General features: G+C 34.5%; 4 protein-coding genes across 4 annotated transcripts; all 4 read left to right on the top strand.

Moving 5' to 3' along the window:
* Nucleotides 1-7,799: 7,799 nt before the first annotated feature.
* Nucleotides 7,800-8,636, top strand: LOC122322903 (C5a anaphylatoxin chemotactic receptor 1-like). The gene has a single exon (XM_043216502.1). The coding sequence runs from the start codon at nucleotides 7,800-7,802 to the stop codon at nucleotides 8,634-8,636; it is 837 nt and encodes a 278-aa protein (XP_043072437.1).
* Nucleotides 8,637-9,705: 1,069 nt separating this feature from the next.
* On the top strand, nucleotides 9,706-10,542 carry LOC122322902 (uracil nucleotide/cysteinyl leukotriene receptor-like). The gene has a single exon (XM_043216501.1). It carries the CDS (start codon nucleotides 9,706-9,708, stop codon nucleotides 10,540-10,542), a length of 837 nt encoding a protein of 278 aa, XP_043072436.1.
* A 6,614-nt stretch (nucleotides 10,543-17,156) lies between these two features.
* LOC122322901 (uracil nucleotide/cysteinyl leukotriene receptor-like) lies at nucleotides 17,157-17,993 on the top strand. Its single transcript, XM_043216500.1, has one exon. It carries the CDS (start codon nucleotides 17,157-17,159, stop codon nucleotides 17,991-17,993), a length of 837 nt encoding a protein of 278 aa, XP_043072435.1.
* Nucleotides 17,994-21,244: 3,251 nt separating this feature from the next.
* LOC122322900 (somatostatin receptor type 1-like) lies at nucleotides 21,245-22,072 on the top strand. The gene has a single exon (XM_043216499.1). The coding sequence runs from the start codon at nucleotides 21,245-21,247 to the stop codon at nucleotides 22,070-22,072; it is 828 nt and encodes a 275-aa protein (XP_043072434.1).
* Nucleotides 22,073-26,154: the final 4,082 nt, after the last annotated feature.

Here is a 26,154-nt window from a genome sequence, read left to right as displayed (position 1 = left end):
GTACTGTATCTCCTCAGTGCAGTTCTGGTTTCTCCTGTCAACTCCTATGTAATCTGGCTTATAGTAACCGGAACGGGGAATGGACTCGCTGCAGAGTTCTTCAGTCTCAATCTTAATGTCTTTGAAGTCCTCATATGTGTGCAGTCCATTTTTATTTTTGTCTCTTACAAATTTAAAATCATCTGGGTAGTTGTGTGTTTTTTGGATGGGCTCGCGCTCACCGGTCGTCCTCTGTTTCAGTGTCTGATCTGTGTTGAGCGTTACCTGGCGGTGGTTCATCCTGTAACCTTTCTGAAGTTTAAATCTCTCAGATATAGAGTGATCTGTTCTGCTTTTATATGCATGTTAAGTTTATTCTCTGGTGGGGTCAGTATGTGTTTAATGCTCTATTACATGTTGCGTTTCTTTATTTATTTGTTTGTACAGTTCCTTCTCTTCCTCTCCATCCAGTTGTTTTGCTGTTTAGCTGTTCTCAGAGCTCTGAAGCAGTCAGGACCAGGAGAGAGAGGAAACGAGAGAAGGGAAGAAAACCACATGAAGAGAAGAGCTTTTCATTTCATTCTAATAACTACTATAAGCACAGTTATCTTGTATGTTCCATTTATAATCTTACTAGCTTTTTTTGGGTCAGCACAACCTGCTGACACAGTCTTCTTTATTATTTGGATTTGTTTTACTTTTGTTGGTTTGTTGCAGCCTCTTCTCTTTCTTTACAGGGTGAGGAAACTGCCCTTTATCAAATATTAAAAACAAAAACAAAACAAAAAAAACACTATTTTAATCCATCTTCTATCATCCTATTGAAACATGTGATGTAATATTTATTTATAAAGATGTCATCGACAGTGTTCTTTTATAATAAAGACAAGAAATCTGGCAATAGAAAAAGGAATCTGAAACGTTTCATGCTTAGTTTGATAATAATTCATCGAACATACATATAGTTCTTATTTGAATAGGTTTATGCCTGGAATGCTTCCATGTGTTATCAAAGCGGCCATATTTGTGGAATTAGCTGCAAGGTAAATCACGCACAACTGCCAAAGTTGTTTTTGAGTGAAACCACTGTGACAGAAGTGTTTTGTATGCAGGTATTGAAAGTTATGTTGGGTTCATGTCATTTAGATAATCATGAATGACTTTTCTATCTTGCCACCGTTTTGTGATCAACTTTGTTATATCTAAAAGGTAAATTTAAAATAGAAAAATAAATTAAAAATATAACAAGTGAAACACATTTCTGTATTCTGGCCATGTAAACATTTTATACGATTTCTGAAGTTTGACGATGCTAACTTAAAGTAGATGTCTGTACTTTTACCCCTTGACAGTGCAATAAAAACTTTGAATTTTTTCCCCCTGTAAAACCTTAAACTAGAAATTCCCTATCAGTTCTTTGTCTGAAGGTCATGAACTTGAGATACCAAACTAAAATGTTTAAACAGATGAAATGAATCGTCATTAACTTGCCTGTCATATACAAATATTTGCATATCAGGCTTTAGATTTTAAAGTGGGATTTTCATTCCATGAACAAGTTGAATGTTGTTGCTTCTTTTTCTTGTTGGACAGAGAGAGGAAAAAAAAAATTGTATATAAGTCACACTTGTGTTGGTTAGGTCCTGTTCTCATGGAGACAGTGCTCCTCTTCTGGCATGCCTCGTGTGGCTGATAAACGTTCGGTAAGACAGGTAAACTGACAATACTTTGTATTGTCCTGTTGGAGAGCCTCAGAATATAAAGGTCTCCAAACAGGAAATTAACAGAGAAGAACCTGGGGGCGGGAGCCAAGCTAGTACTCGGGCGAGGGCTCCCTCTGCTGGCTGGATGTTACAGGTAAACAGGTCATTACTTTAAGGTAAAAAGGTCTTCCTTAAACTGGTAAAAAATATGTGTTAAAACATACGTGACCAACAGTAAAAAGCATTAAAAAAACCTGACGTGTCAGAACGAGGGCTGCCACCAAATACAAAGCATCTAATAACTTTTTTACAAAGATAGTTACTATTATTTTAGGTAGTTCTTATCATGCTGATGTATGTTCAAGTGTTCGCTTTTCAAAAAAGTTTATACTAGTTGATTGATTTTGTAAAAATGGGGCGTGGTGTCATAATTGTGAGCTTGTGATTGGCTCTGCGGGAGTTTGGGCGGGATTTTGATTCCACGACTACACCTCACAATCTCTACTGTCTACACTACTAATGTCTCCAAATGACATAAATTTTTGCAAGATGTCAACGGCCATACTGATAATGTTCTGGCTTCACTTTCTCTAGTGGTGTACTGTAGTCGCATCGTCCATTGTTTTTACAGTCTATAGTTTAGACACTGAAACAGAGGACGATCACAAACAGACAGATTGAGGCTGAAAAACTATGCTGCAACACCATTTCCAGCACTGATGTAAAATGTGCATACTCCATTAAAACTATGTAATCACTAAAAATATGCATTAGATACAAAATGTCAATAAACTGCTGATAGATCTTTTGGCATTGATTTAGACATTTGTAATAATTAAATAAAAATAAAATGATCTGCTTTCCCGGTTAAACCTCAATAGCTAGCTGATTCTCACCATGAACGCCTGAAAAAAATGACATTAGTTGAATGTATATATAGATAGATAATACAGATAATGAAATACAGATGAATGAAAATGCACCTGGTATCAGTGGAAACTATTTTATGCCTTGAAATAATAGAAATGAGAATAAATTTAAGAAGGTCAAATTTTGGTACACCGATTGGTGATAAATGAATAGCATGCAATTAATCAGCAGTGATCACAATAAATATATTCACAGCAATATTTACAAAGATACATTTACATTTAACATTATACAATTCTGTGATTTATATGACTTGGACATGTGGTGAATGCTGTTGTAAAGATGGCTGTTCTATTATTCATGATATTTGCATATAGTTGTGTCTGCAACAGCTAGTAGATTCAGCAGTGTAGATTCTGACATAAGCTGCACTAACCACCTCACGATACAGAGATTCAAGATTGAAATGACTAAAAATGCATTATTCAGGTAGCATTTTTATTATTATTATTATTTAAAATGGGAAAATTGACTCAATTACAGATCTGTTCATTTGTAAACTGCAAATATACAATATACAGTAAATTACATTTCAATATGAAAAATGCTTGTATATCATTATTTAAGTTTGACATTCTTTTTTGGAAGTCGGCTGAAACAAGACCAAGAGAGTGAGAAAAAAATGGACATTTTGTTCACGTCGGACAACGATAACGTAACAAGCAACACTGTGTCATTCTTGGACTTTCACACTCCTGGATGGATATTAAGCCTCCTTGTTGCACTCCCTGAAAACCTTTACGTGATCTGGCTGATCGTCACAGGAGCTGGAAATGGAGTTGCAGCAGAGTTCTTCAGCCTCAGTCTGTCTGTTTGTGAGATTTTCATTTGTCTGCAGTCTTTCTTGTCTTTAGTCAGCAGAGCTTTTAAAAAGATCTGGTTTGTTACGGCATTTCTAATAGGCTTTTCCATCACCGGTCGTGCTCTGTTTCAGTGTCTGATCTGTATGGAGCGTTACCTGGCGGTGGTTCATCCTGTAACCTTTCTGAAGTACAAACCTCTCAGATACAGAGTGATCTGCTCTGCTGTGGCCTGGATAATTATTATTGTGTCTTGTGTGTTTGGCATTTTTGCTGTATCTGGATTTCAAATGTATTCATTTGCATGTTATTGTTTGTGTCAGGCTCTGCTCACTTTGTCTGTGAAATTATTCTGCTGTGTGGCTGTTCTCAGAGCTCTGAAGCAGTCAGGACCAGGAGAGAGAAAGAGAGAGGAGGAAAATCACATGAAGAGAAGAGCTTTTAATGTCATTGTAATGATTACAATGGCAATGCTCCTCATATACGCTTCATATTTGTTTGTAGCACTCAGCTATGTTTTAGCACATGGGTTTATTTTATCACTCTGGTCTATTGGTCAGGTGTGTTTTGTGCTGGGTGGTTTGGTTCAGCCTCTTCTTTATCTCCACAGGACTGGAAAACTACTTTTTTGTAAAACTCCATAGTCCCATTAGCATTTTAGCTTTCAAGTCCACAGTGATTATTTAGTGGCAATGCAGGAACTTAACTTGGATCTATGTTATTTATTTAACAGATTCAAAGATTCAAACCAACTGACCATCAAAAGTGAAACTACATTTTAAAGCAGAATTGTGCATCTAAATTAAAAATAAACTAAAATTATTTGTGAGCTGATTAATCACCTGTTTGTTTGTCATTTCATTCCTGTCAACGTTACAGACTTGATCTGTGTTGATAAGAAGAGCTTTGCATTTTCACCTGGCTGATCTATGATTTTTAATATTTGCATGTAGTTGTATGTAATAAATCCAGAATTGTACATTTAGCAGAATATCTGCACTGATCAGTTTACGACACATAACTTATAGTTCAGGAGATATATATATTTTATTTAATTTTTTTTCCCCACAAATGTTTTCATCAAATAATAGTAAATGTTTCTTGTACAGCAAATCAGCATATTACAATAATTTCTGAAGGATAATGTGACACTGAAGTAATGATGCTGAAAATTCAGCTTTGCATCAAAGGAAAAAATTGCATTTTACACTCTATTTAAATATAAATCAAGATATTCTTATACAGTTTCACGACCAATTCATACATATCTTAAGAGTTGGCAAGTTTGTGGCTAATTTATAAGAATTCATATGACCTCACTTGTATGATTTTGCACAATTTGTCTAAAACTGGTCGTACGAATTAGTACCATGATAAAAAAAATATTTTTTAAAGTATATAAAATCCCATATGGGGCACACACCCCAGCCATACACATCTTCTTAACCTATTCCCCTACCTCTTCATTTTGTGGGTTCACATGAAGGGCTAGGGTTGTCTCGAATCTCTTTTATGATGGGCCAGGTCAAAACTATATGTGTTTTTTATCCAATTTTGTTATACAGTACATTTCATTCACAATCAAAAGTTTCAGATTTATTTATTGTTATTATTAATTTTTTTACCTGTTCTATTTATTATAATATTTGCATACAGTTGTGCATATGTGACAGCTAACACAGTAAATCCAGCACTATAGATCCTGGAACGAGCTGCACAGATCTCCTCATGATACAGAGCTTCAAGTTTAAGATTTGAAATAATTTGAAATTTGTTATTCAGGTAACCAACATTGTCCATGAACAATGTGTGTTTTGGGATTATTTATCTAGCAGGGGCATTTAAATATGTACTAGATTTCAGAGCTGTTGACGTAGAAATTACAAGCTGTTCTGAAATTTGTCTTTTTTCTACTTCTTTTTTTGAAAGTCAGATGAAAAAATGGATATTTTCTCCTCTTCGGACAACAACAGCAGCATAAACAGTGTGTCATTCTTGGACTTTCACACTCCTGGATGGATCTTCAGCCTCATTGTAGTGCTTCCTGAAAACCTTTATGTGATCTGGCTGATCGTCACAGGAGCTGGAAATGGAGTTGCAGCAGAGTTCTTCAGCCTCAATCTGTCTGTTTGTGAGATGTTCCTCTGTCTGCAGTCTTTTTTGTGTCCAGTGAGCAGAGTTTGTCCAGATCTCTGGCCTTTTGTGGAATTTCTAACAGGCTTTCCCATCACCGGTCGTCCTCTGTTTCAGTGTCTGATCTGTGTAGAGCGTTACCTGGCGGTGGTTCATCCTGTAACTTTTCTGAAGTACAAACCTCTCAGATACAGAGTGATCTGCTCTGCTGGGGCTTGGATAATTATTATTTTGTCTTGTCTGTTTGCTGCTTTCACTGTCAACAAATTTCATGCATTCCTATGTTATTGTTTGTGTCAGGCTCTGCTCACTTTGTCTGTGAAATTATTCTGCTGTGTGGCTGTTCTCAGAGCTCTGAAGCAGTCAGGACCAGGAGAGAGAAAGAGAGAGGAGGAAAATCACATGAAGAGAAGAGCGTTTAATATCATTGTAATGATTATAATGGCAATGCTCCTCATATACGCTTCATATTTGTTCACAGCACTCAGCTATGTTTTGGCACATGGGTTTATTTTATCACTCTGGTCTATTGGTCAGGTGTGTTTTGTGCTGGGTGGTTTGGTTCAGCCTCTTCTTTATCTCCACAGGACTGGAAAACTACCTTTTTGTAAAGCTCCATAGTCCTGTTAAATACTGGCTTTCATTTGTGGTAATGGAGAAACAGAACTTTAATCACTGCAAGATTCAAACTCACTGACTGCTTTATTTATTGTTATTATTATTATTATTATAAATTTGAAAGATGGACTTTTTTCAATTTGATTCTCTAGTAAAAAGTTACATTTACTTTAATAGTCATTTCAGTGTCTTACATGTATGCATATACATATATTTGCATGACATATTTGCATATGTTATGTTTTATGTAATGTGTCAATAAAGTCATGAAGTCATTCACATAAGGTCTTGTGACAGCTGTGAAATCAGTCTACCAAACACAGCACAGAGATTTATACACATCTAGAGAAACTGGAGATAAATTCATCTTATTAAATAACAAGAATTTCTGTCAAATTGTAAACTGTAAAAAAAATATTACATAAAACTTTAGTATAGGGACCAATTCTCACTATTAACTGCTTGCTTATTAGCATCAGAAATACTTCACTGAGCTGGTAATAATTTCTTAAATATTTAAATCACTGATAAACTGCCTTCATCTTAGAAACTTTATTAGTGTGCATAATACAATCAGCTTTGTATTACAGTAATAACCTTACTTTTCTATTCTTAAATATATATAGAATGATCTGCTGCATAGTGATCTGGATAAGCACACTTGGATCCTGTTTCTGTTTCAAGTTTATTTTAGAATCTTTTTTTCCCCGCATTTCATACAATACATACATTTAGTTCAGTTCTTACTCTTTCTCTCCACCCAGTTGTTTTGTCTCGTGACTGTTCTCAGAGCTCTGAAGCAGTCAGGACCAGGAGAGAGAGGGAGAGAGAGAGAGATGACAAAAGCCCAATAAAGAGAAGAGCTTTTTATATGATTCTAATAACTACTGTCAGCATCACATATTGGCCTTTTACCATCACTGGATTCTTTTTAATTATGACAAAACAGGATATTTTTTTTATAATTTCATTTGTTTTCTGTGTGGTTTCCTTCAGCCTGTTCTTTATCTGCACCAGACTGAAAAATTCTTCTCCCCATAAATCTATTATTTTATTTTACAATAACCATTTTAGAAATAGGTAAACTATCAATCCTAATCGATTCGATCTGAAATAGTTGTAAGTGGTTGCTACCTTTTGTTCACCAATGATGCAGCTTGTTTTGTGTGACGTATAGGAGATTAAATCATGTATTCTTCTAGTCTGAAAACACAGCATAGAGATTATGAACAGCCAAAGAGACTGGACATACGCTCTTCAGGTGATAAACCTTACTTTTCGTTTCTTTAAAATTATTATTTCAGTTTAAAAAAAGGCTTCACTCAGTTTAATGCTTTAACTATTGATTTAAGCTATTTTTCTTTTACTTAACAGGCATAGCACCTTAAATTAACAAAAATAAATTATCTTTAGGCTATAAGCATAAATAATACTGAATATATGTAACCAGAGTTTGAAATCATACTCTGCTAATTAGTTACTTTGTACAAAGTAATACAATATAAAAATTATGAATACTGAATTTAAAAAAATGTATTATGGTAATGTTTAGTTTACTGTAAAATTCTTTCTTGAAAAGATCACAGCTGCAATATTATATATGATTTATTAGCTGTTGAAGACAAACCCTGAAGAGATGAATAACTCTACACTGAACTTCACTACACCTGAAACATCTACAAACTCCACAGTGGGACCTCTGGACTATATTGAAATCAGTGCGCTCAGCATCAGTTTCCTGTTTGGCGTTCCTACAAATGTCTATGTTCTATGGCTCATCCTCACAGGAACAGGAAGTGGAGTCGCCTCAGAGTTCTTCATGCTCAATCTCTCTGTTTGTGAGATTTGTACCAGTTTGAATAATTTGGTCTCTTTACTGCCCTTTTACGTCGCGAGTCTCAAATTATTACCAATGTTTCTACAAGGACTAATACTCACCGGTCGTCCTCTGTTTCAGTGTCTGATCTGTGTAGAGCATTACCTGGCGGTGGTGCATCCTGTAACCTTTCTGAAGTACAAACCTCTCAGATACAGAGTGATCTGCTGCGCTGTGGCTTGGATAATCACTCTCGGATCATGTTTCTATTGTTTATTTATTGTAATTGCACAAAATACTCAAGCAGAGATAAGCTTCTTCTCAACACACTTCCTTCTCCTCACCTTCTTCCAGTTGTTCTTTCTCGTGGCTATTCTCAGAGCTCTGAAGCAGTCTGGACCAGGAGGAAGAGGGAGAGAGAGAGAAGAGGAAAACCACATGAAGAGAAGAGCGTTTTATCTCATTCTCATAACTACTGTGAGCATGACTATCACATATGCACCATATGCTATCACAGGATTCTCTGTTCTTTTGACTGGACAGAATACTCATATATATTGGGTTCCTGCTTCAATTTGTTATATATTGGCTGGTTTTGTTCAACCCATTCTTTATCTGCATCGAGCTGGAAATATCTCCTGGCTCTGTTACCCATAAAACCTCTCATTGTGATACATTACAAAGTCAGATTACTTCTCCTTACATTCTTATTTGATGGTATATTTCATTACTTTTAATTTCAAATGAAATGTCTCTCTTCGTTATATTAGTGTTTATGCCAGAACATGTTAGTGTGTTTTTGCAATGCTTTGTGTATTTTGAGGTCCTCAGAGATTTACAATTAAATATACCTATAATTAATTATTAACCACACAAAGAACAGTTTATTAATTGACACACTAAACATTTACATAGCAGGTGTTCCCCATTTTTGTGCAGATTAAGCTTTTGTCTGTCAGAGGTTTTTCTTGCCTATGATTCTAACATGCTCAAAATACACACTTATCCTACGCATTCATATAGGTTTAAATGAAATGAAATGAAAGCTATAAAAATTCTGTTATGCATCATAAGTTTGCTTAGTGTTGTGTCGGAAAAGTAAAGCAGTCGTCAGTTTTTTGGTGTGGTTAGATGTATCATTAATTGTATGACCATTTTCGCAGCAGTAAGGCTTTTTCTTCACAATCTTGCGTAATGTTTCTACCATAGATACATAATACCATAATGTGGTCAAAAGTTTCATCATTCCATTTCTAAAATGTCTAATGTTGCAATTATTTCTGTAGCAGTGTACAGACAGACAACATCTGTCAATTTTTAACCAGCTTTTCTTTTAATAATTTGCATACAATGTTTATATGACGTGTAGTAGTATATTTGGAGCCATACACATATATTCTTGTGACAGCTCTGAAGTCAGTCTATAAAACACAGCACAGAAAGTCATACACATCCAGTAAGACTGGACACTCACTCTTCAGGTGATTATATTTTGATTGAATTCTTGTTTTTAACTCAAATCTACTGATTTAAAAGAAAGGTTATAGATGCATCCATTTGTTTGAATTAACAGAATATACATTTTTGAGTGGTTCTGTTATTTGTAATTAAAATTACAACTTAGGATTGTCTATATTATATCATTTAATTATGAATATTTTAAAACCCTTTCCATAGAAATCTTATATATGTGAAATGCTGAACTGAGAATAAAAATACAGAGAAGATGAATTACTCTACAGTGAACTTCATGACACCTGAAACAAACCACACAACTCAGTCCATTACATCACTGAAAAGTCTGGATATCTTTTTGTACAGCATCGGTTTCCTGTTTGGTCTTCCTACACACTCCTATATTATATGGCTCATTGTCAGAGGAACAGGAAGTGGAGTTGCATCAGAGTTTTTTAACCTGAATCTCTCTATTTGTGAAATTGCCAACTCTCTGAATGGTTTGATAGCTGTACTGTCATTTCATTTATCAAGTCTTTGGATTTTATCAAATTTTTTGCAAGGAGTAGGCATCACCGGTCGTCCTCTGTTTCAGTGTCTGATCTGTGTTGAGCGTTACCTGGCGGTGGTTCATCCTGTAACCTTTCTGAAGTACAAACCTCTCAGATACAGAGTGATCTGCTGCACTGTGGTCTGGATAATTATTCTTGGCTCCTGTTTGGTCTGCCTAAATATACTGCTAAATATCATGGTTGCATATCCTTGGTTCTTCTCGTTGCAGTTCCTTGTCTTCCTCTCCATCCAGTTGTTTTGTCTCGTGGCTGTTCTCAGAGCTCTGAAGCAGTCAGGACCAGGAGAGAGAGGGAGAGAGAGAAAAGAGGAAAACCACATGAAGAGAAAAGCATTTGATCTAGTTTTGATAACAACTGGAAACTTGGTTATTATATATGTTCCACTTACCATAACTGGATTCTTTTACATTACGATGAAAAACGTTAGTTTGCCTCTTTGGGTAATTGGCGTGGTTTCTTATATTCTGGCTGGTTTTGTTCAGCCTGTTCTTTATCTGCACAGAGCTGGAAAACTCTCCTGTCTCTGTTGCTCATAGGATGCGCAATTGTAATATTTTTCCAAATCGTCTTATCTTCTAGCATTTTTACTCTTTTAGGGAAAAGATAACAATACCATAATAACAATCATGCTGTTGTCAACACTGAAGGTAAAGGTTAAAAATTGTAATGTGCCTGTGAACAAATTATTTTGTTTGTTTTTACTATTTGCATACTTGGTGATCTATGTGACGTGTAGCAGATGAATTCATGCACATATATGTAAAATCAAGTCTACAAAAATTACTGATATACTGGACAATCACCCTTCAGGTGACAAACTTAGTATAAATATATATAAATAAAACTTTGGAGGTTTTGATTGGTCATTTATTTGCAAAGATGAAAAAAAACATGTCCAATTCAAAATTAGTTGGCTCAAATATTTTCTCAGAAATGACTGTCTATTTGAATATTTTTACATAAAAGATTTGCATAAGTTATGTTTTATGTAATGTGTCAATAAAGTCATGAAGTCATTCTTCACATATATTCTCGTGACGGCTGTGAAATCAGTCTACCAAACACAGCACAGAGATTTATACGCAGCCAGAGAGACCGGACATTCACTCTTCAGGTGACAAATTCCTCTTATTAAATAATGAGATATTCTGTCAGATTGTAGACTATAAAATAAATAGGTAAAACTTTAGTATAAGGACCAATTCTCACTATCAACATGTTGCTTATTAGCATATCTACTAATGACATTCTTGCTGTTTATTAGTACATATAAAGCACTTATTCTAACATATATATCTTACTATCTATATCTTAGCAGCAATTTAGAAGATTATTAAGAAAAGATATGTAATTAATAGTTTGTTATTAATGGGAATTGGACCTTAAATTTTGTGTAACCAAATATTACATTCTCAATATCTAAGTGTTCTGGTTGTTTGTACTGGGAAGTGCTCAAAATCTTACTGCTTTGTTCACTTCTTAATTCTAAATTAAAACTAGTGCAACAAATCAGTAAATAAATTGACTGTAGCTTTGAAAGTGAATGGACAGTTTGGTGTATGCATGGATTATTGTTCGGTGTATGCTTTGATTATTCATTTTATAAATGCCAATGTTTAAAAATGTAAAAAAAAAAAAAAAATTCTGAAACCACAATGCAAATGAGATTCTAGATCAGAACCAAAACTTATGATTAAAAATCTTCTGTTGAACACAAAATAAAGATATTTTGAAGTATTTTTGTTTTTCCATAGAACTGTTCTGTGAGTGTTTGAGCTGAGGGAAAATTCAGAAGATGAGTAACTCTACACTAGACTTCACTGAATCTGAAGCATCTACAAATTCCACAGCTGTTTACTTTAATCCAATAGACATGCTGGACATTTTCAATCTTGTGTTTGCTTTTCCTGTGTATTCATGGGTTATATGGCTCATCGTCACAGGAACAGGAAGTGGAGTTGCATCAGAATTATTCATGCTCAGTCTCTCTGTTTGTGAGATTGGTAACTGTTTGAACTCTTTGCTCTCCACACTTCGCATTTTGGTTTCGTTTTTCGTATCAAGTTTTTTCCTAGAACTAGGCATCACCGGTCGTGCTCTGTTTCAGTGTCTGATCTGTGTTGAGCGTTACCTGGCGGTGGTTCATCCTGTAACCTTTCTGAAGTACAAACCTCTCAGATACAGAGTGATCTGCTGCGCTGCGTCCTGGATAGTCACTCTTGCCTCCTGCTTGTGTCTCGTCTTCATTTTCAAACTTGATATAGCATATTTATGTTTCATCTTGCTGCAGTTTCTCCTCTTCTTCTCCATCCAGTTGTTTTGTCTCGTGGCTGTTCTCAGAGCTCTGAAGCAGTCAGGACCAGGAGAGAGAGGGAGAGAGAGAAAGAGAAAGGAGGAAAACCACATGAAGAAAAGAGCGTTTTATCTAATTCTCATAACTACAGTGAACGTGGCTGTCATTTATGTCCCATTGGCTATATCACTATTGCTTTCCATTCTGAATATAGGGATATATGAGGATTCTTTAACCGTTGGGTTATATTGTTATATTTTTGCTGGTTTGGTTCAGCCTGTTCTGTATTTAAAAAGGGTTGGAAAAATGTCCTGTCTTTGCTTTCAAAAAAAGAAATGAATAAATACTGAAGCAAATACTTAAGCAGTGATCTGCTCTTACCTTTGTATATACTGTTGCTGTCGTGCTTAGCACTGCATGCGAGTCAGCTGATTGTTGTGCAGCATATGTTAATTGACAAACAAATTTAAATTGAATTAAAATTAATTAGAAATAAAAATGTGCATTGGCTTAATTGCATTATACACACACATATTTCCATTTCTATACCGATCTGATAATTATAAGATAAAATGACTTATTTCTGACACTGTTAAACTTTATTCCACTTATTTCTAGACTGTTGTTATTGAAACATATGAGTATGTTGAAATCAAGCAGTTCTAATGCATGTGTTAGCATTTTACCTCACTCTCATACTGTAAGCACTGCTATCATATAATGTTCCATCTTTTTTTATCTCAGGATTGTATTTCATTCAAGTTTTTATTTCAAGTTATTTTCAGCAAACTTTCACTGTAGCTTTTTTGCTGTTGTTCTTTATTGGCCGGTTTTATTCAGCCTGTTCTTTATCTGAAATTCTAATGTTTTCAATAAACATTTGTTTGTTTGTTTGTTAGTTTTTTTTTTTGCCTCACAGACAAAACAAGACATAGTGTGACTATTTTAACGTTCTAAGTGCATAGATCACATGGCATTTCCAAATCCACTTTGGCTAATATAACGACGGAAAAAAACAAGTAGGTATAACTGGGCAGGTACTCGAAAATGGCCAGAACCTCTAAAATGTCCTTACGCCAAAACTTTTACTATTGGTTTGATTTAACCAGTTGGTATAAAATCTAATTTCGGAATAAGACTTTATAAATTAGACCTCACGTCTAGCTTATCTAAAATAAAATACGCGATATAAATGAATATTCAAAAATAATAAGTCAATATTCTCTGTGAGAGCAAACTGATGGCTGAAGGTCTAGAATACATGGTAGCGTTCATTAGCCAAGATCCACCCATGAGGCCGCTTGAGCGTGGATGTTAAATGACCAATCACAGTTTGTTATGTTCCACATCACATTTCAGGGCTTGGAAATGTTGCCACAATAACGTATAACGTATTGTTAATCTTGGACGTATTGTAAAGATTCTATGCACATATTTTTGAAAATCCATCATTTAGTTGATCCTGATAAGCGCTCGCCATCACAGTCGTAAACACAACAGCTTTCTTCTCTCTGTTTGGTCTGACGGTATCTTTGTTTCAAGGCCGGAACATTAACCAGTCTGAAATGTAAAATGTAACCAGTCTGATTAAGACTTTTTATATTGTGTACCATATACATCAGCCATTTTGTCAATGGTCTGTGGGCGTGGCATCTGAGGCCGAGACTGGATGTGGGGTAGGTTAACTGGTTAGCATTTTAGCATTAGCATTTTGTAGCATAGTGTAGGAAATAAACACTGTGATTGTCACAACCAATAACATCTATAGAATCCAATAAACTCCCATTCCCATTCTCATCTCCCATTACCTTTAAAAGTGAGCTTTCCATTGTAACATGTATGACATTTTTATATTTATATAATGCTATTATTGTTTGTTTTTGCTATTATTGTATTTCTAAAATAAATCTTTGGACTTGTAGTCAGTGTCAATCCATTTAGATGCTTTGTAAGATATATTAATGTTTAATATAAAAAAACGAAATAAATTATAATCGATCTTATGTTTGTTTACTTCATATATTCAAATATGTGATGTTTTATGTTATGAGGCAGATGAAGTCACACACATATATATTCTTGTGGCAGCTGTGAAGTCAGCCTATAAAACACAGCCCTGATTGATAAACATCCAGAGAGACTGAACATTCACTCTTCAGGTGAGAAAACTCTCATTCACTAGAATTGGGACTAATAAAACTGTATCAGAACGTGTTTAAAATTTGCCTTCAAATCTTGTATCTTTTTCTGATAGAATGGCAACATTTTCTGTGAGATTCTGAGGTGAGAGCTAAACACAAAAGAAATGAATAACTGCACAGATAACTTCTTACCTGAATCATCTACATTCTCCACAAATCCACACATTGGGCCACTGAAAATTGTGGATCTATGTCTGCACAGCTTTAATTTCTTGTTCGGTTTCCCTACACACTGCTACGTGATCTGGCTCATCGTCACAGGAACAGGAAGTGGAGTTGCATCGGAGTTCTTCATCCTCAATCTTTCTGTTTGTGAGCTTGTCTACTCTCTGAACATTTGGGTCTATGTACTTAATCGCTGGTTTTCGAGTTTCAAAACAATAGCATATTTATTATATGGGCTAAGTACCACTGGTAACCCTCTGTTTCAGTTACTGATCTGTGTAGAGCGTTACCTGGCGGTGGTTCATCCTGTAACCTTTCTGAAGTACAAACCTCTCAGATACAGAGTGATCTGCTGCGCCGTGGTTTGGTTAATTACTTTTGCCTCGTGTTTGTTCTGCATGTTAATTGTAGTCTCATGTAACTTCTATATTCATGTTTGCTGCTTCTCACTGCAGTTTCTCCTCTTCTTCTCCATCAAGTTGTTTTTTGTAGCGGCTGTTCTCAGAGCTCTGAAGCAGTCAGGACCAGGAAAGAGTGAGAGAGAGAGAGTGGAGAAAAACCACATGAAGAGTAGAGCATTTTATCTAATTCTAATAACTACTGCGAGTATGATTATCACATATGTGCCATATATTATTACAGGATTGCATTCCATTCTGTCTCAAGACTATTTTCAGGAACCTTTTACTGTTGCTTTTTTTTGTTATGTACTAGCTAGTTTTGTGCAGCCTGGTCTTTATCTGAACAGGGTTGGAAAACTCTTTTGTTTTCAATAAAACATTTATGTATTTATTTATTTTTGAAATTTTCTGTGCCGAATCTGTGGCTCAAATCATGTTAGTGTAACTCATCACAAACAGAACCTAACCAATAGTTGCGCATTTGTTATTTTTCTGCATGAAGATTACATTTAGTTAGTTAGTTAACAGATTTATTATGTAAGTGTAAATTGCATTAAATCATTTTTTTAACTATTTATGAGATTGTAAGTAGCTATACTGTATTCGTTTGCAAAAAAGATAACTAGATCTTGTTCTTTTTATTGTTCTTGTTTTTTGCTCTTGTTTATGCTGCATGTTTTCAACAAACCAATTTAATTTTCTGATTTACATATATTTTTACTCTCCATTTATCTTGTGGCTGTTCTCAGAGCTCTGAAGCAGTCAGGACCAGGAGAGAGAGGAAGAGAAAAGGAAAACCTCATGAAAAGAAGGACATTTCATCTCAATCTATTATATATATATATATATGATAATGTATATATATATATATATATATATATATGCCATTTATTGTCTCAGGATTTATTGTTGTTCTTATGCAGTGGTTAATTTAGAATCTTTCTTATTTTCTTATCTTTTATTCTGGCTGGTTTTGTTCAGGTAGTTCTTTATTCGTACAGGGCTGGAAAACTTTTCTGCATTTGTCTTCCATAAAACATGCAGTTGTTCAACTGTGCTACATTTACTATTGAATGCTTGTAAGTGAACTAAACAAATATTCTTACTCTATGACACTGAAAAATGCTGATGTGTTTTATATTTTGTCTATTTAGAGAAATCGTTCACCAGTGAGTACTTTCATTAGTTTTAGTAGCTAGTTTTTTAATGTACTAGCTGGTTTTGTTCAGCCTATTCTTTATGTACAAAGAACTGGAAAACTGCCCTTCCTCTGTTTCCCATAAATCATGTTTATTTTACAAAGTACAGCATAACATTTGCAAGTAAAATCCTTGACTGTCCCATTCTAAATTGATTCTTCTGTGTGTGTATGTTGTATGTACATACATATATATATATATATATATATATATATATATATATATATATATATATATATAGTTGTAAAAATAAAGAAGCAATGAAAGTATTCAGCAAACACATCCCCATATAGAATAGTTTTTTTTTTTTTTTTTGCTCTTGTTTACTTAGTCAAGACTGTCCATTCTTTTCAAGTTACCTTTGTACCTTTTAATATTTGCATGTGTGATGATTTATGTAATGTATAGTGTAACAAATGAAGTCATTCACATATACTGGTACAGCTGTGAAGTCAGTCTTCAAAACACTGCACAGAGATTCATGAGGTGATAAACTTTTGATTTATTTCCTTGTTTTCAGCTTATGTTTACTAGAGAATGTCTACGAGAATGTAAGGTGGTTCTGTTTTTAAATAAAATATGTGATATCTTCTAGAATTGAAAAAAATGGTAAAAATGTATAAAGACAGTTGAAAAAATGTAATAGATACTGAATGTCATTTTAATGAGATATAGACTACACAAGTACTCCATTTGAATGAATAGAGCCATTTTACGTTCTGAAATCATATTAGATTCTATTTATTTTGTTATTTGGATTGTCAGATTAGTATTTGAGAACCTAACATTGTTTGACCAGAAACATCGTTTTGTGGAATCGATTATGAATTCCCTTTCATTGTTTCCTATTGGTCATAGCGTTTTGAGCTAAGAAAGACAAAAACACAGAAGATGAACAACTCTACACTGAATTTCATCTCACTTGAATCATCTACAAACTCCACAACTGACTCCATCGGGCTGAAAAGTCTAGATATTTGCTTGTACAGCATAAATATGCTGTTTGGTCTTCCGGCACACTTCTATATTATATGGCTCATCTTCACAGGAACTAAAAATGGAGTTGCATCAGAGTTCTTCATCCTCAACATGTCTGTCTGTGAGCTTGGCTGCTCCCTGAATAGTTTGTTCTGTATACTAATTATATTTATTCAGTTTTCACACCTCACGACATTGACAAACTTTTTGAGAGGACTAGTCATTACTGGTTCTCCTTTGTTTCATTGTTTGATCTGTGTAGAGCGTTACCTGGCGGTGGTTCATCCTGTAACCTTTCTGAAGTTCAAACCTCTCAGATATAGAGTCATCTGCTGCACTGTGGCCTGGATAATAACTCTTGGCTCCTGTTTGTGCTGCATATTTACGGTAGACCATAGATATATTTATGTATGGTTCTTCTCGCTGCAGTACCTGCTCTTCTTCTTCATCCAGTTGTTTTGTCTCGTGGCTGTTCTCAGAGCTCTGAAGCAGTCGGGTCCAGGAGAGAGAGGGAGAGAGAAAGAAGTTGAAAACCACATGAAAAAAAGAGCGTTTCGCATTATTTTAATAACTATTGTGACCATGGTTGTTATTTATGTACCATTTACAATCGTAGGATTCTCTGTTATTGTAACACAACATAACATTATGGCACTTTTTTATTTTGCCCTTGCTTGTAACATGCTGGGTTGTTTTGTTCAGCCTGTTCATTATCTGAACCACGCTGGGAAATGTTGGTTTATTTCTTAGACACTGTAGACATATTCTTTTATTTTCTTGTTTTTAGCTCTTTTTACCTGCTTAGACATTAAATAATGCACATGTTTTAGCAGTGTTTGCTAACAGGAACAATAAGTTGTTAATAAACTTCTCTTCTGTTTTTTTTCTCTCAGTGAGCATACTTTTGTTGCATTAAAATGTGTATTGTTTCACTTTGTTAACCGTATTAACGGCGCTTATTTTAAATCTCCTAACCCGTATTTAAGTTGTTTAAAGTTGAACTAGAAATTAAGTGCATCCGACCAAAAGAGATCTGGCCCCAACCGAGCCTGTTTTTTTTTTCTCTCTTTTCTGTATAGATGAGGTTTTGGTTATTTTATAGCAATTTTCGTTGATTTGATGCATTTAATAACAAATTGTTCAATGTTTTCATTATACATCCCTGTCATTGTATTCTCCCTGTCAAAGCACTGTTCAGTGCTTTGATAAAATCTGTATTGTTTAAAGCAATATAAAAGTGATTGATTGATTGATTGATTGATTGAGTACATAGCTCATCATCACAGGAACTGGAGTTCCATCAGATTTGTTCAATCTCAGTCTCGCATATTGTGAGACTAGTATCTTCCTGAACTTTTATTGCTTTCTCTAATTTATTGATGGGCTGGGGCTGTGACATATCTCAAGCTTAGGATGGTTTTCATTAGGACTGCTCATCATCTTCCTCTGTTTCAGTGTCTGATCTGTGTTGAGAGTTACCGTGATTCATCCTGTAAACTTTCTGCAGTACAAACATCTCAGATATATTTATTTTATTATTTATTATTTATTATATTATATATATATATATATATATATATATATATATATATATATATATATATATATATATATATATATATATATATATATATATATTTGCATAGCTGATATTTATGTGACGTTAGATGAAGTCATGCACATATAATCTTGTGACAGCTGTGAATTCAGTCTACAAACAAAGCATAGAGGTTTACACACATCAAGAAAGACCGGACACCTCTCTTCAGGTGAAGAACTTCTTATAAACTTGATGCTTTTTGTATGAAATGAATATCACTTGGTTTAATTGTTTCAAAGAAAACGAGGCTTATATCTATATAGACTTAAAAATTAATTGTAAGAAACTTAAAGGCAATAAGGTAAATAAAACACAACTGAATAGATTTTTTATGTATATATAGACTATGTAAGTAGTTTATTTAAAATATACATTTAATATTGGATGCATGTCTCTCAATATTTGATGTATAAAAAGTAACTTAAACAAAACTGGCTGTAAAAGTTTAAAAGAGGCAGTTTAATACAGTCTGAATTTAGCATTTTTTGTTTCCTGATGATCACAGTTGCTATATTTATTTATATCCTAAGTTTCTGATCTGGGAATAGAGGAGGTGAACAACTCTACAATGGACTTCACACCTGAAATATCTACAAACTCCACAACTCAGTTCATTGGGGAAGTGGAAAGTTTAAACATTTGTTTGCACAGCATTAGTTTGCTGTTTAGTTTTCCAGCACACTGCTATATTATATGGATCATAATTGCAGGAGCCAGAAGTAGAATTGCATCAGAGTTCTTCATCCTCAATCTCTCTGTTTGCGAGATTAGCAACTGTCTGAACAGTTTGTTCTATATACTTCATATATTTATTTGGGTTTCAAGCCTCACATCATTTTTATTAGGTGTAGCCATCACCGGTCGTCCTCTGTTTCAGTGTCTGATCTGTGTATAGCGTTACCTGGCGGTGGTTCATCCTGTAACCTTTCTGAAGTACAAACCTCTCAGATACAGAGTGATCTGCTGCACCGTGGCTTGGATAATCACTCTTGGATCCTGTTTCTGTTCCATGTTTAATTTAACGTCAGATAACAGTCATGCATATGCATGGCTCTTTTTGCTGCAGTTTCTCCTCCTCACCTTCATCCAGTTGTTTTGTCTCGTGGCTGTTCTCAGAGCTCTGAAGCAGTCAGGACCAGGAGAGAGAAAGAAAGAGGAGGAAAACCACATTAAGAGAAAAATAATTTGCCTCATTTTAATAACAACTCTGAGCATTAGCATCATATATGTGCCCTATATAATGATTGGATTGTTTTTCCTTTTGACTCAGCAGTTTATTGAAGAACTCTTACTTTTAGTCATTTCTGTTATGAGCTGTCTGGTTTTGTTCAGCCTGTTATTTATCTTCACCGAGCTGGAAAACTCTCTTGTCTCTGTTTTCCACAAATTTTCCCATAAATGTTTTACCAAGTACTAAATATAAGAGAACATTTGAAAGCAAAATCCATAATTGTGTTATCTAATCTATTCTATGTTTAAATGTAATTGTTCTGTTAAGCGTGCACATTAAAAGTCAATGAAATAATGTAAGCATTCAGAATAAAATATTCCACACAGAATACATTGTAGTTGACTCAGAGTTGACTGTCCATCTTTAGTTATTGTTATTTTATTTTATTTTATTTTTTACATTTAATGTTTATGTGATGTGAAGCAGATGAAATAATGGTGATGGAATTGAAGTCAGTCTGCAAAACAAAGCGTAGAGATTGGAGAATGGACATTCACTCTTCAGGTTACGAATTTAATTTTCTGTATGAAATGAATGCTGAACATTGAAACAAAACAGGGCTGGTGTCTCTAAATTTTAAAATTAATGCTAAAAATGTAAAAAGCAGTTAAGAGTAATTTAGCAGAAATGAATAAAGTGTCAATGTCAAAGCATTTTATTGGGATGCATTTCTCTCATATTATTTGGGAGTATCAAAGTGGCTTGCGCTAAAGTTTAAAAATGTGGAATGGAATTAAACACAAAGGCTGTTTTAATACAGTTTGACATTTAACTTGTTTCCCAAAGAACAAGACAAAAACAGAGATGAACAACATCTGAACATTTTTTTTTTTACTTTAGTATTTGCATATCTGCAAATGTGATTTGTATCAGATGAAGTCATGTGCATATGTTTGTAACAGCCGTGAATTCAGTTCAAAAACAGCACAGAGATTTGTATACAACCAGAGAGACTGAACACTGACCCTTTAGGTGACAAAAATTTTAATAATTGTAATGTTTTAATTTCATTGTGATATGTAATATGGCAAAGATTGTTTTTATGTTTGCATGATTTTGTCATTCAGGGTGAATATGGGAATGCATTTGATTGTCCTCATAAACATTTTTTTTCACCCTGTAGATCACAGCTGTAACTTTTCTGAATGTGTGAAATTCTGAGCTGAGAGGATGAATAACTCTACGGTGAACTTCACCACAGCTGGAGCATCCACAACTTTAGACTTTGGGCTACTGGAGAGTCAAGGAATGAGTATATTATTGCTGGTCGGTCTTCCTATACACTCCTATATTATTTGGCTCATCATCACAGGAGCAGGAAGCGGAGTTGCATCGGAGTTCTTCACCCTCAATCTCTCTGTTTGTGAGATTGGTAACAGCGTTAATGCAATCTTTGGGATACTGTCATATTTCTATTTACATTTTAAAATGTTAACACAGTTTTTGCAAGGACTGGGAGTCGCCGGGCGTCCTCTGTTTCAGTGTCTGATCTGTGTCGAGCGTTACCTGGCGGTGGTTCATCCTGTAACCTTTCTGAAGTACAAACCTCTCAGATACAGAGTGATCTGCAGCGCTGAGGCCTGGATAATTTGTCTTGGATCCTGTTTAGTCAGCTTTTTTAGTTTAGTCTTGCTCGACATGAAAGCATACGTATGGATCCTCTCCCTGCACTTCCTCATCTTCTTCTTCATCCAGTTGTTTTGTCTCGTGGCTGTTCTCAGAGCTCTGAAGCAGTCAGGACCAGGAGAGAGAGGAAGAGAAAAAAAAGAGGAAAACCGCATGAAGAGAAGAGCGTTTTATCTTATTCTGATAACAACAATGAACATGATTATCCTGTACGTACCTTATACTGTCACAGGATTCTTCGTCATTGTAACACATCAGAATATTTTTGATTTCTGGTCTCCTGCTTGTCTTTGTTATGTACTGGCTGGTTTTGTGCAGCCTATTTTTTATTTACAACGGGCTGGAAAACTCTTCTGCCTCTGTTCATCATAAAATATGGCTTTGTAGGATTTTGTACTAAATGATTTTATCTTTTTATAAACGACATTACTGTATGTGTTCATTTTGCTAATCTTTTTGAGAGAATCTTTGAATTTTTTTTTTTTTTATTGTGATAAATTTCTCGCACCTGTGCAGGATAGATTCATGTGGTTCAGGAAGACTTCATAATTTGTTGTGTTGTACACGCACATGTAGATAATACCAGTCAGTTGATAGATTTAGTTTGAAACTATTTCAAGACAAAATAAATTTAAAACAAAATATCAAAACATCTTATCAGGATTGTAATATGCTAATGTGTTGCTATTGTTAATGATAAGTGTAATGTATAAGTGTCTCGTAATAATAATTTGTATCAAATAATAGGTTTTACTGCTATTTAGAGACTTGTTCTAGATTTTACAATAAAATGCACTTTTTCTCTTCCTGTCAACATTCTTTCTGTTTTTGCATTTCCAATTTAAGTCAGTCATTGGCTGTCAATTCAAATGTTTAGTCCAAAGGACACTTGTTCACTATTAACTGTGACTTCTCCTTTAACAATTTCCTAATTTGCTGCTTATTGATAGTTAGTAAGGTAGTCATTAAGTTTAGGTATTTGGTAGGATTAAGTATGTGGAATAAGGCATTAATGTGCTTAATTATTACTAATAAATGACTTTTAGTAAATGGTAAATATTAACATTTTATTCCAAACATTTAATCTTGACAATATCCCTACTCCTGAACCTAACCTTACCCATGAGTAATGCCTGAAATCAGAAGAAATGATAGATAAATGACACTGATATACAATCACCAAACACTATTTGTAAGCCTAAACTTCACAAAAACTATAAACCTGTTCTTTTAAATCAATGTTGTTCCAGGGTTGACAAAGATGTTCATCCAGGAACACGTCAGCAAAAAATCGGGTTCCGTGTTACTGTTTAGTCTGTTTAGATTATATATTTGCATATCTGGTTGTTTATGTGACATGCATTAGATCTTTCATATGCATTCTTGTGACATCTATGAAATCTACAAAACACAAACAGATTTCTATACATCCGGAGAGACTGGACATTCGCTCTTCAGGTGATAAAACTCTTCTTATAAACTACAGGTTGTATGTATACGTTAGGCATAAGTAAAAATTTACTTATTTTTTATCAATAGAAAATGATACTGATGAAAGTCGTTTTTTATCTATATACTGAAAATTTCAAATTGTACTTCACATTGTTGTTTTATTTCAGTTGCAGTGTCAAGCTAGTTAATTTTAAAATAAAACAGATACAATTGGATCTTTTTTTTTTTTTAATAATCAACCTGTTCTGGTTGGACCTGAGACTGTGTCTTTTAAAAAACAAATAATTATCAAGCTGATAATTTTACATTGCAGTTTAGTAAGAAGTCTAGTAAGAAGCTCTTTAAAAAACTGGCTTTTTTCAGATGTTCTGACAAAGTGGGACACTAGCTAAAAATTAAAATTAGTTTGGATGTTTTGCAAATTTGAATATTTATAGATAGTGATACATTGTCTTGAAATATTTTGACATAATCATCTGTTCATCCAGAAAAAGCATGAATATGCTATTTTCATGAGACTATAAAGCAAACCTGGACCTTTTTATGTAACGTTACAACTAGGCAATCTAAATTTATTAATAGAAAATTATATTTATATTATTGATTCTTTAAATACAAAATTTATCTGACTCAGTTTTCTTACTTTTTCCCCTGTAGAGGCAAAATTAATAGGACAAACACAGAGAAGATGAATAACTCGACTATGAACTTCACCAAACCTGATACATCTACAAACTCCGCAAATTATTTCACAGGGGTAATAAGCACCCTGGACAGTTTTATTTACAGCCTCAATGTTTTGTTCGGCTTTCCTACGCACTCATATATTATATGGCTCATCTTCACAGGAACGGAAAGTGGAGTAGCATCAGATTTCTTCATCCTCAACCTCTCTGTTTCTGAGATTGGTGTCTGTCTGAACTCTTTGTTATATGTTTTTAATTATTTTGCTGGGTTTTCGCATCTGAGGTTAACAGGGTTTTTATTAGGACTCCTTGTTACCGGTCGTGCTCTGTTCCAGAGTTTGATCTGTGTAGAGCGTTACCTGGCGGTGGTTCATCCTGTAACCTTTCTGAAGTACAAACCTCTCAGATACAGAGTGATCTGCTGCACTGTGGCCTGGATTATTTGTCTTGGCTCTTGTTTGTGTTGCATGTTTGCTACAGAACAATTTAATTATACAATGTACATATACTTCTACTCGATTCAGTTCCTCCTCTTCTTCTTCGTCCAGTTGTTTTGTCTCGTGGCTGTTCTCAGAGCTCTGAAGCAGTCAGGACCAGGAGAGAGAGGGAGAGAGAGAAAGGAGGAAAACCGCATGAAGAGAAGAGCATTTCATCTCATTCTAATAATTACTATAACTATGACTTGTATATATGTGCCATTAATTATTTCAGGATTCTATTTCATTCTTACTCAGCATTTTATTGTGAACCTTTTTTCTGTTGGTTTGTTTTGTTTTATTCTGGCTGGTTTTGTTCAGCCTACTCTTTATCTGCGCCGGGCTGGAAAGTTGTCCTGCTTTTTGTTTTTAGTACATTAAATGGTTAAACATTCGCCACTCCCCAAAAAAACAACAACTTGTTAAATGTGTTATGAGGTTTAGTTAGACTTATATATATATATATATATATATATATATATATATATATATATATATATATATATATATATATATATATATATATATAGCTTTCAAGAACATTACCTAACAATAATATTTTCTGTTGTTAATCTTGATGATACATTTAGTTCAAAACCATTTCAAGACAAAATAAGTCTCTTATGAAGTAACAAAATTTCAAAACAGCTAATCAGAATTGTATTTTTTTTCATTAGTGTAAGTAAATTGTTGTTCAAAAATGTAAATGGCTTGTACATATAATCAGTGTCAGATATTTGTTGTTGGTCATTTATACCACTAATTAAATGTAGATTTCCATCTTTCATCCAAAAAAAAGTCCTGTTAACACAAATAATACAGTCTTTTTCGGTCTCATTTTTACTTTTAATATTTGCATATCTGATGTTTTATGTGAGGTGTAGCATATAAAATCATGCACATATTATATTCCTGCGGCAGCTGTGAAGTTTGTGTCTACAAAACACAGCACAGGGATTTATGTACATCCACAGAGACTAGACATTCAGTCTTCAGGTGACAAGTCTTTATTATTTATTTTATTTCATACTGTGTTTTTAATTCCATAATATTCATAATTTTTGCTTCAAGATTTAGCTTGTGAGATGATTTAACTACAAAGCAAATGAGATTAGTGGGCATATGGGCATATAAAAGTCCATTTTGATAAATGCATGTGCAATTATTTCATTTGAAATTGATAGGATCCTTTCATGAGCCTAAATATATGTTTTTTTTTTCTCAGCTGAAAAGACAAAAATAGAGAGGAGATGAATAACTCCACATTGAACTTCAGCACACATGACGAATCTACAAACTCCACAAATTTGAAATGGGACATGTTTGAGAGTTCTCTGTTTTGCTTCAATTTGCTGTTTGGTTTTCCAACGCACTCCTATGTTGTATGGCTTATCATCACCGGAACAGGAAGTGGAGTTGCGTCAGAGTTCTTCATCCTCAATCTCTCTGTTTGTGAGACCGTCTACAGTCTTAGTGCCATTTTCAATCTACTGTCATTTTTCTTCCCAAAACTAATGATAAAAAGACATTTTTTTCAAGGATTCGCCATCACCGGTCGTCCTCTGTTTCAGTGTCTGATCTGTGTAGAGCGTTACCTGGCGGTGGTTCATCCTGTAACCTTTCTGAAGTACAAACCTCTCAGATATAGAGTGATCTGCTGCGCCGTGGCCTGGATAATCACTCTTGCATCCTGTTTGCTCACAATGTTCATTTCAGATAATCGTAAAACTCACGCATGGTTCTTCTCAACACAGTTTCTCCTCTTCCTCTCCATTCATTTGTTTTGTCTCGTGGCTGTTCTCAGAGCTCTGAAGCAGTCAGGACCAGGAGAGAGAGTGAG

This window comes from Puntigrus tetrazona, chromosome 18, assembly GCF_018831695.1.
Source record: "Puntigrus tetrazona isolate hp1 chromosome 18, ASM1883169v1, whole genome shotgun sequence".
NCBI classification, from domain to species: Eukaryota; Metazoa; Chordata; class Actinopteri; order Cypriniformes; family Cyprinidae; genus Puntigrus; species Puntigrus tetrazona.
Note: the sequence above shows the minus strand (reverse complement) of the source record. Positions and strands in the feature narration are given on the sequence as shown.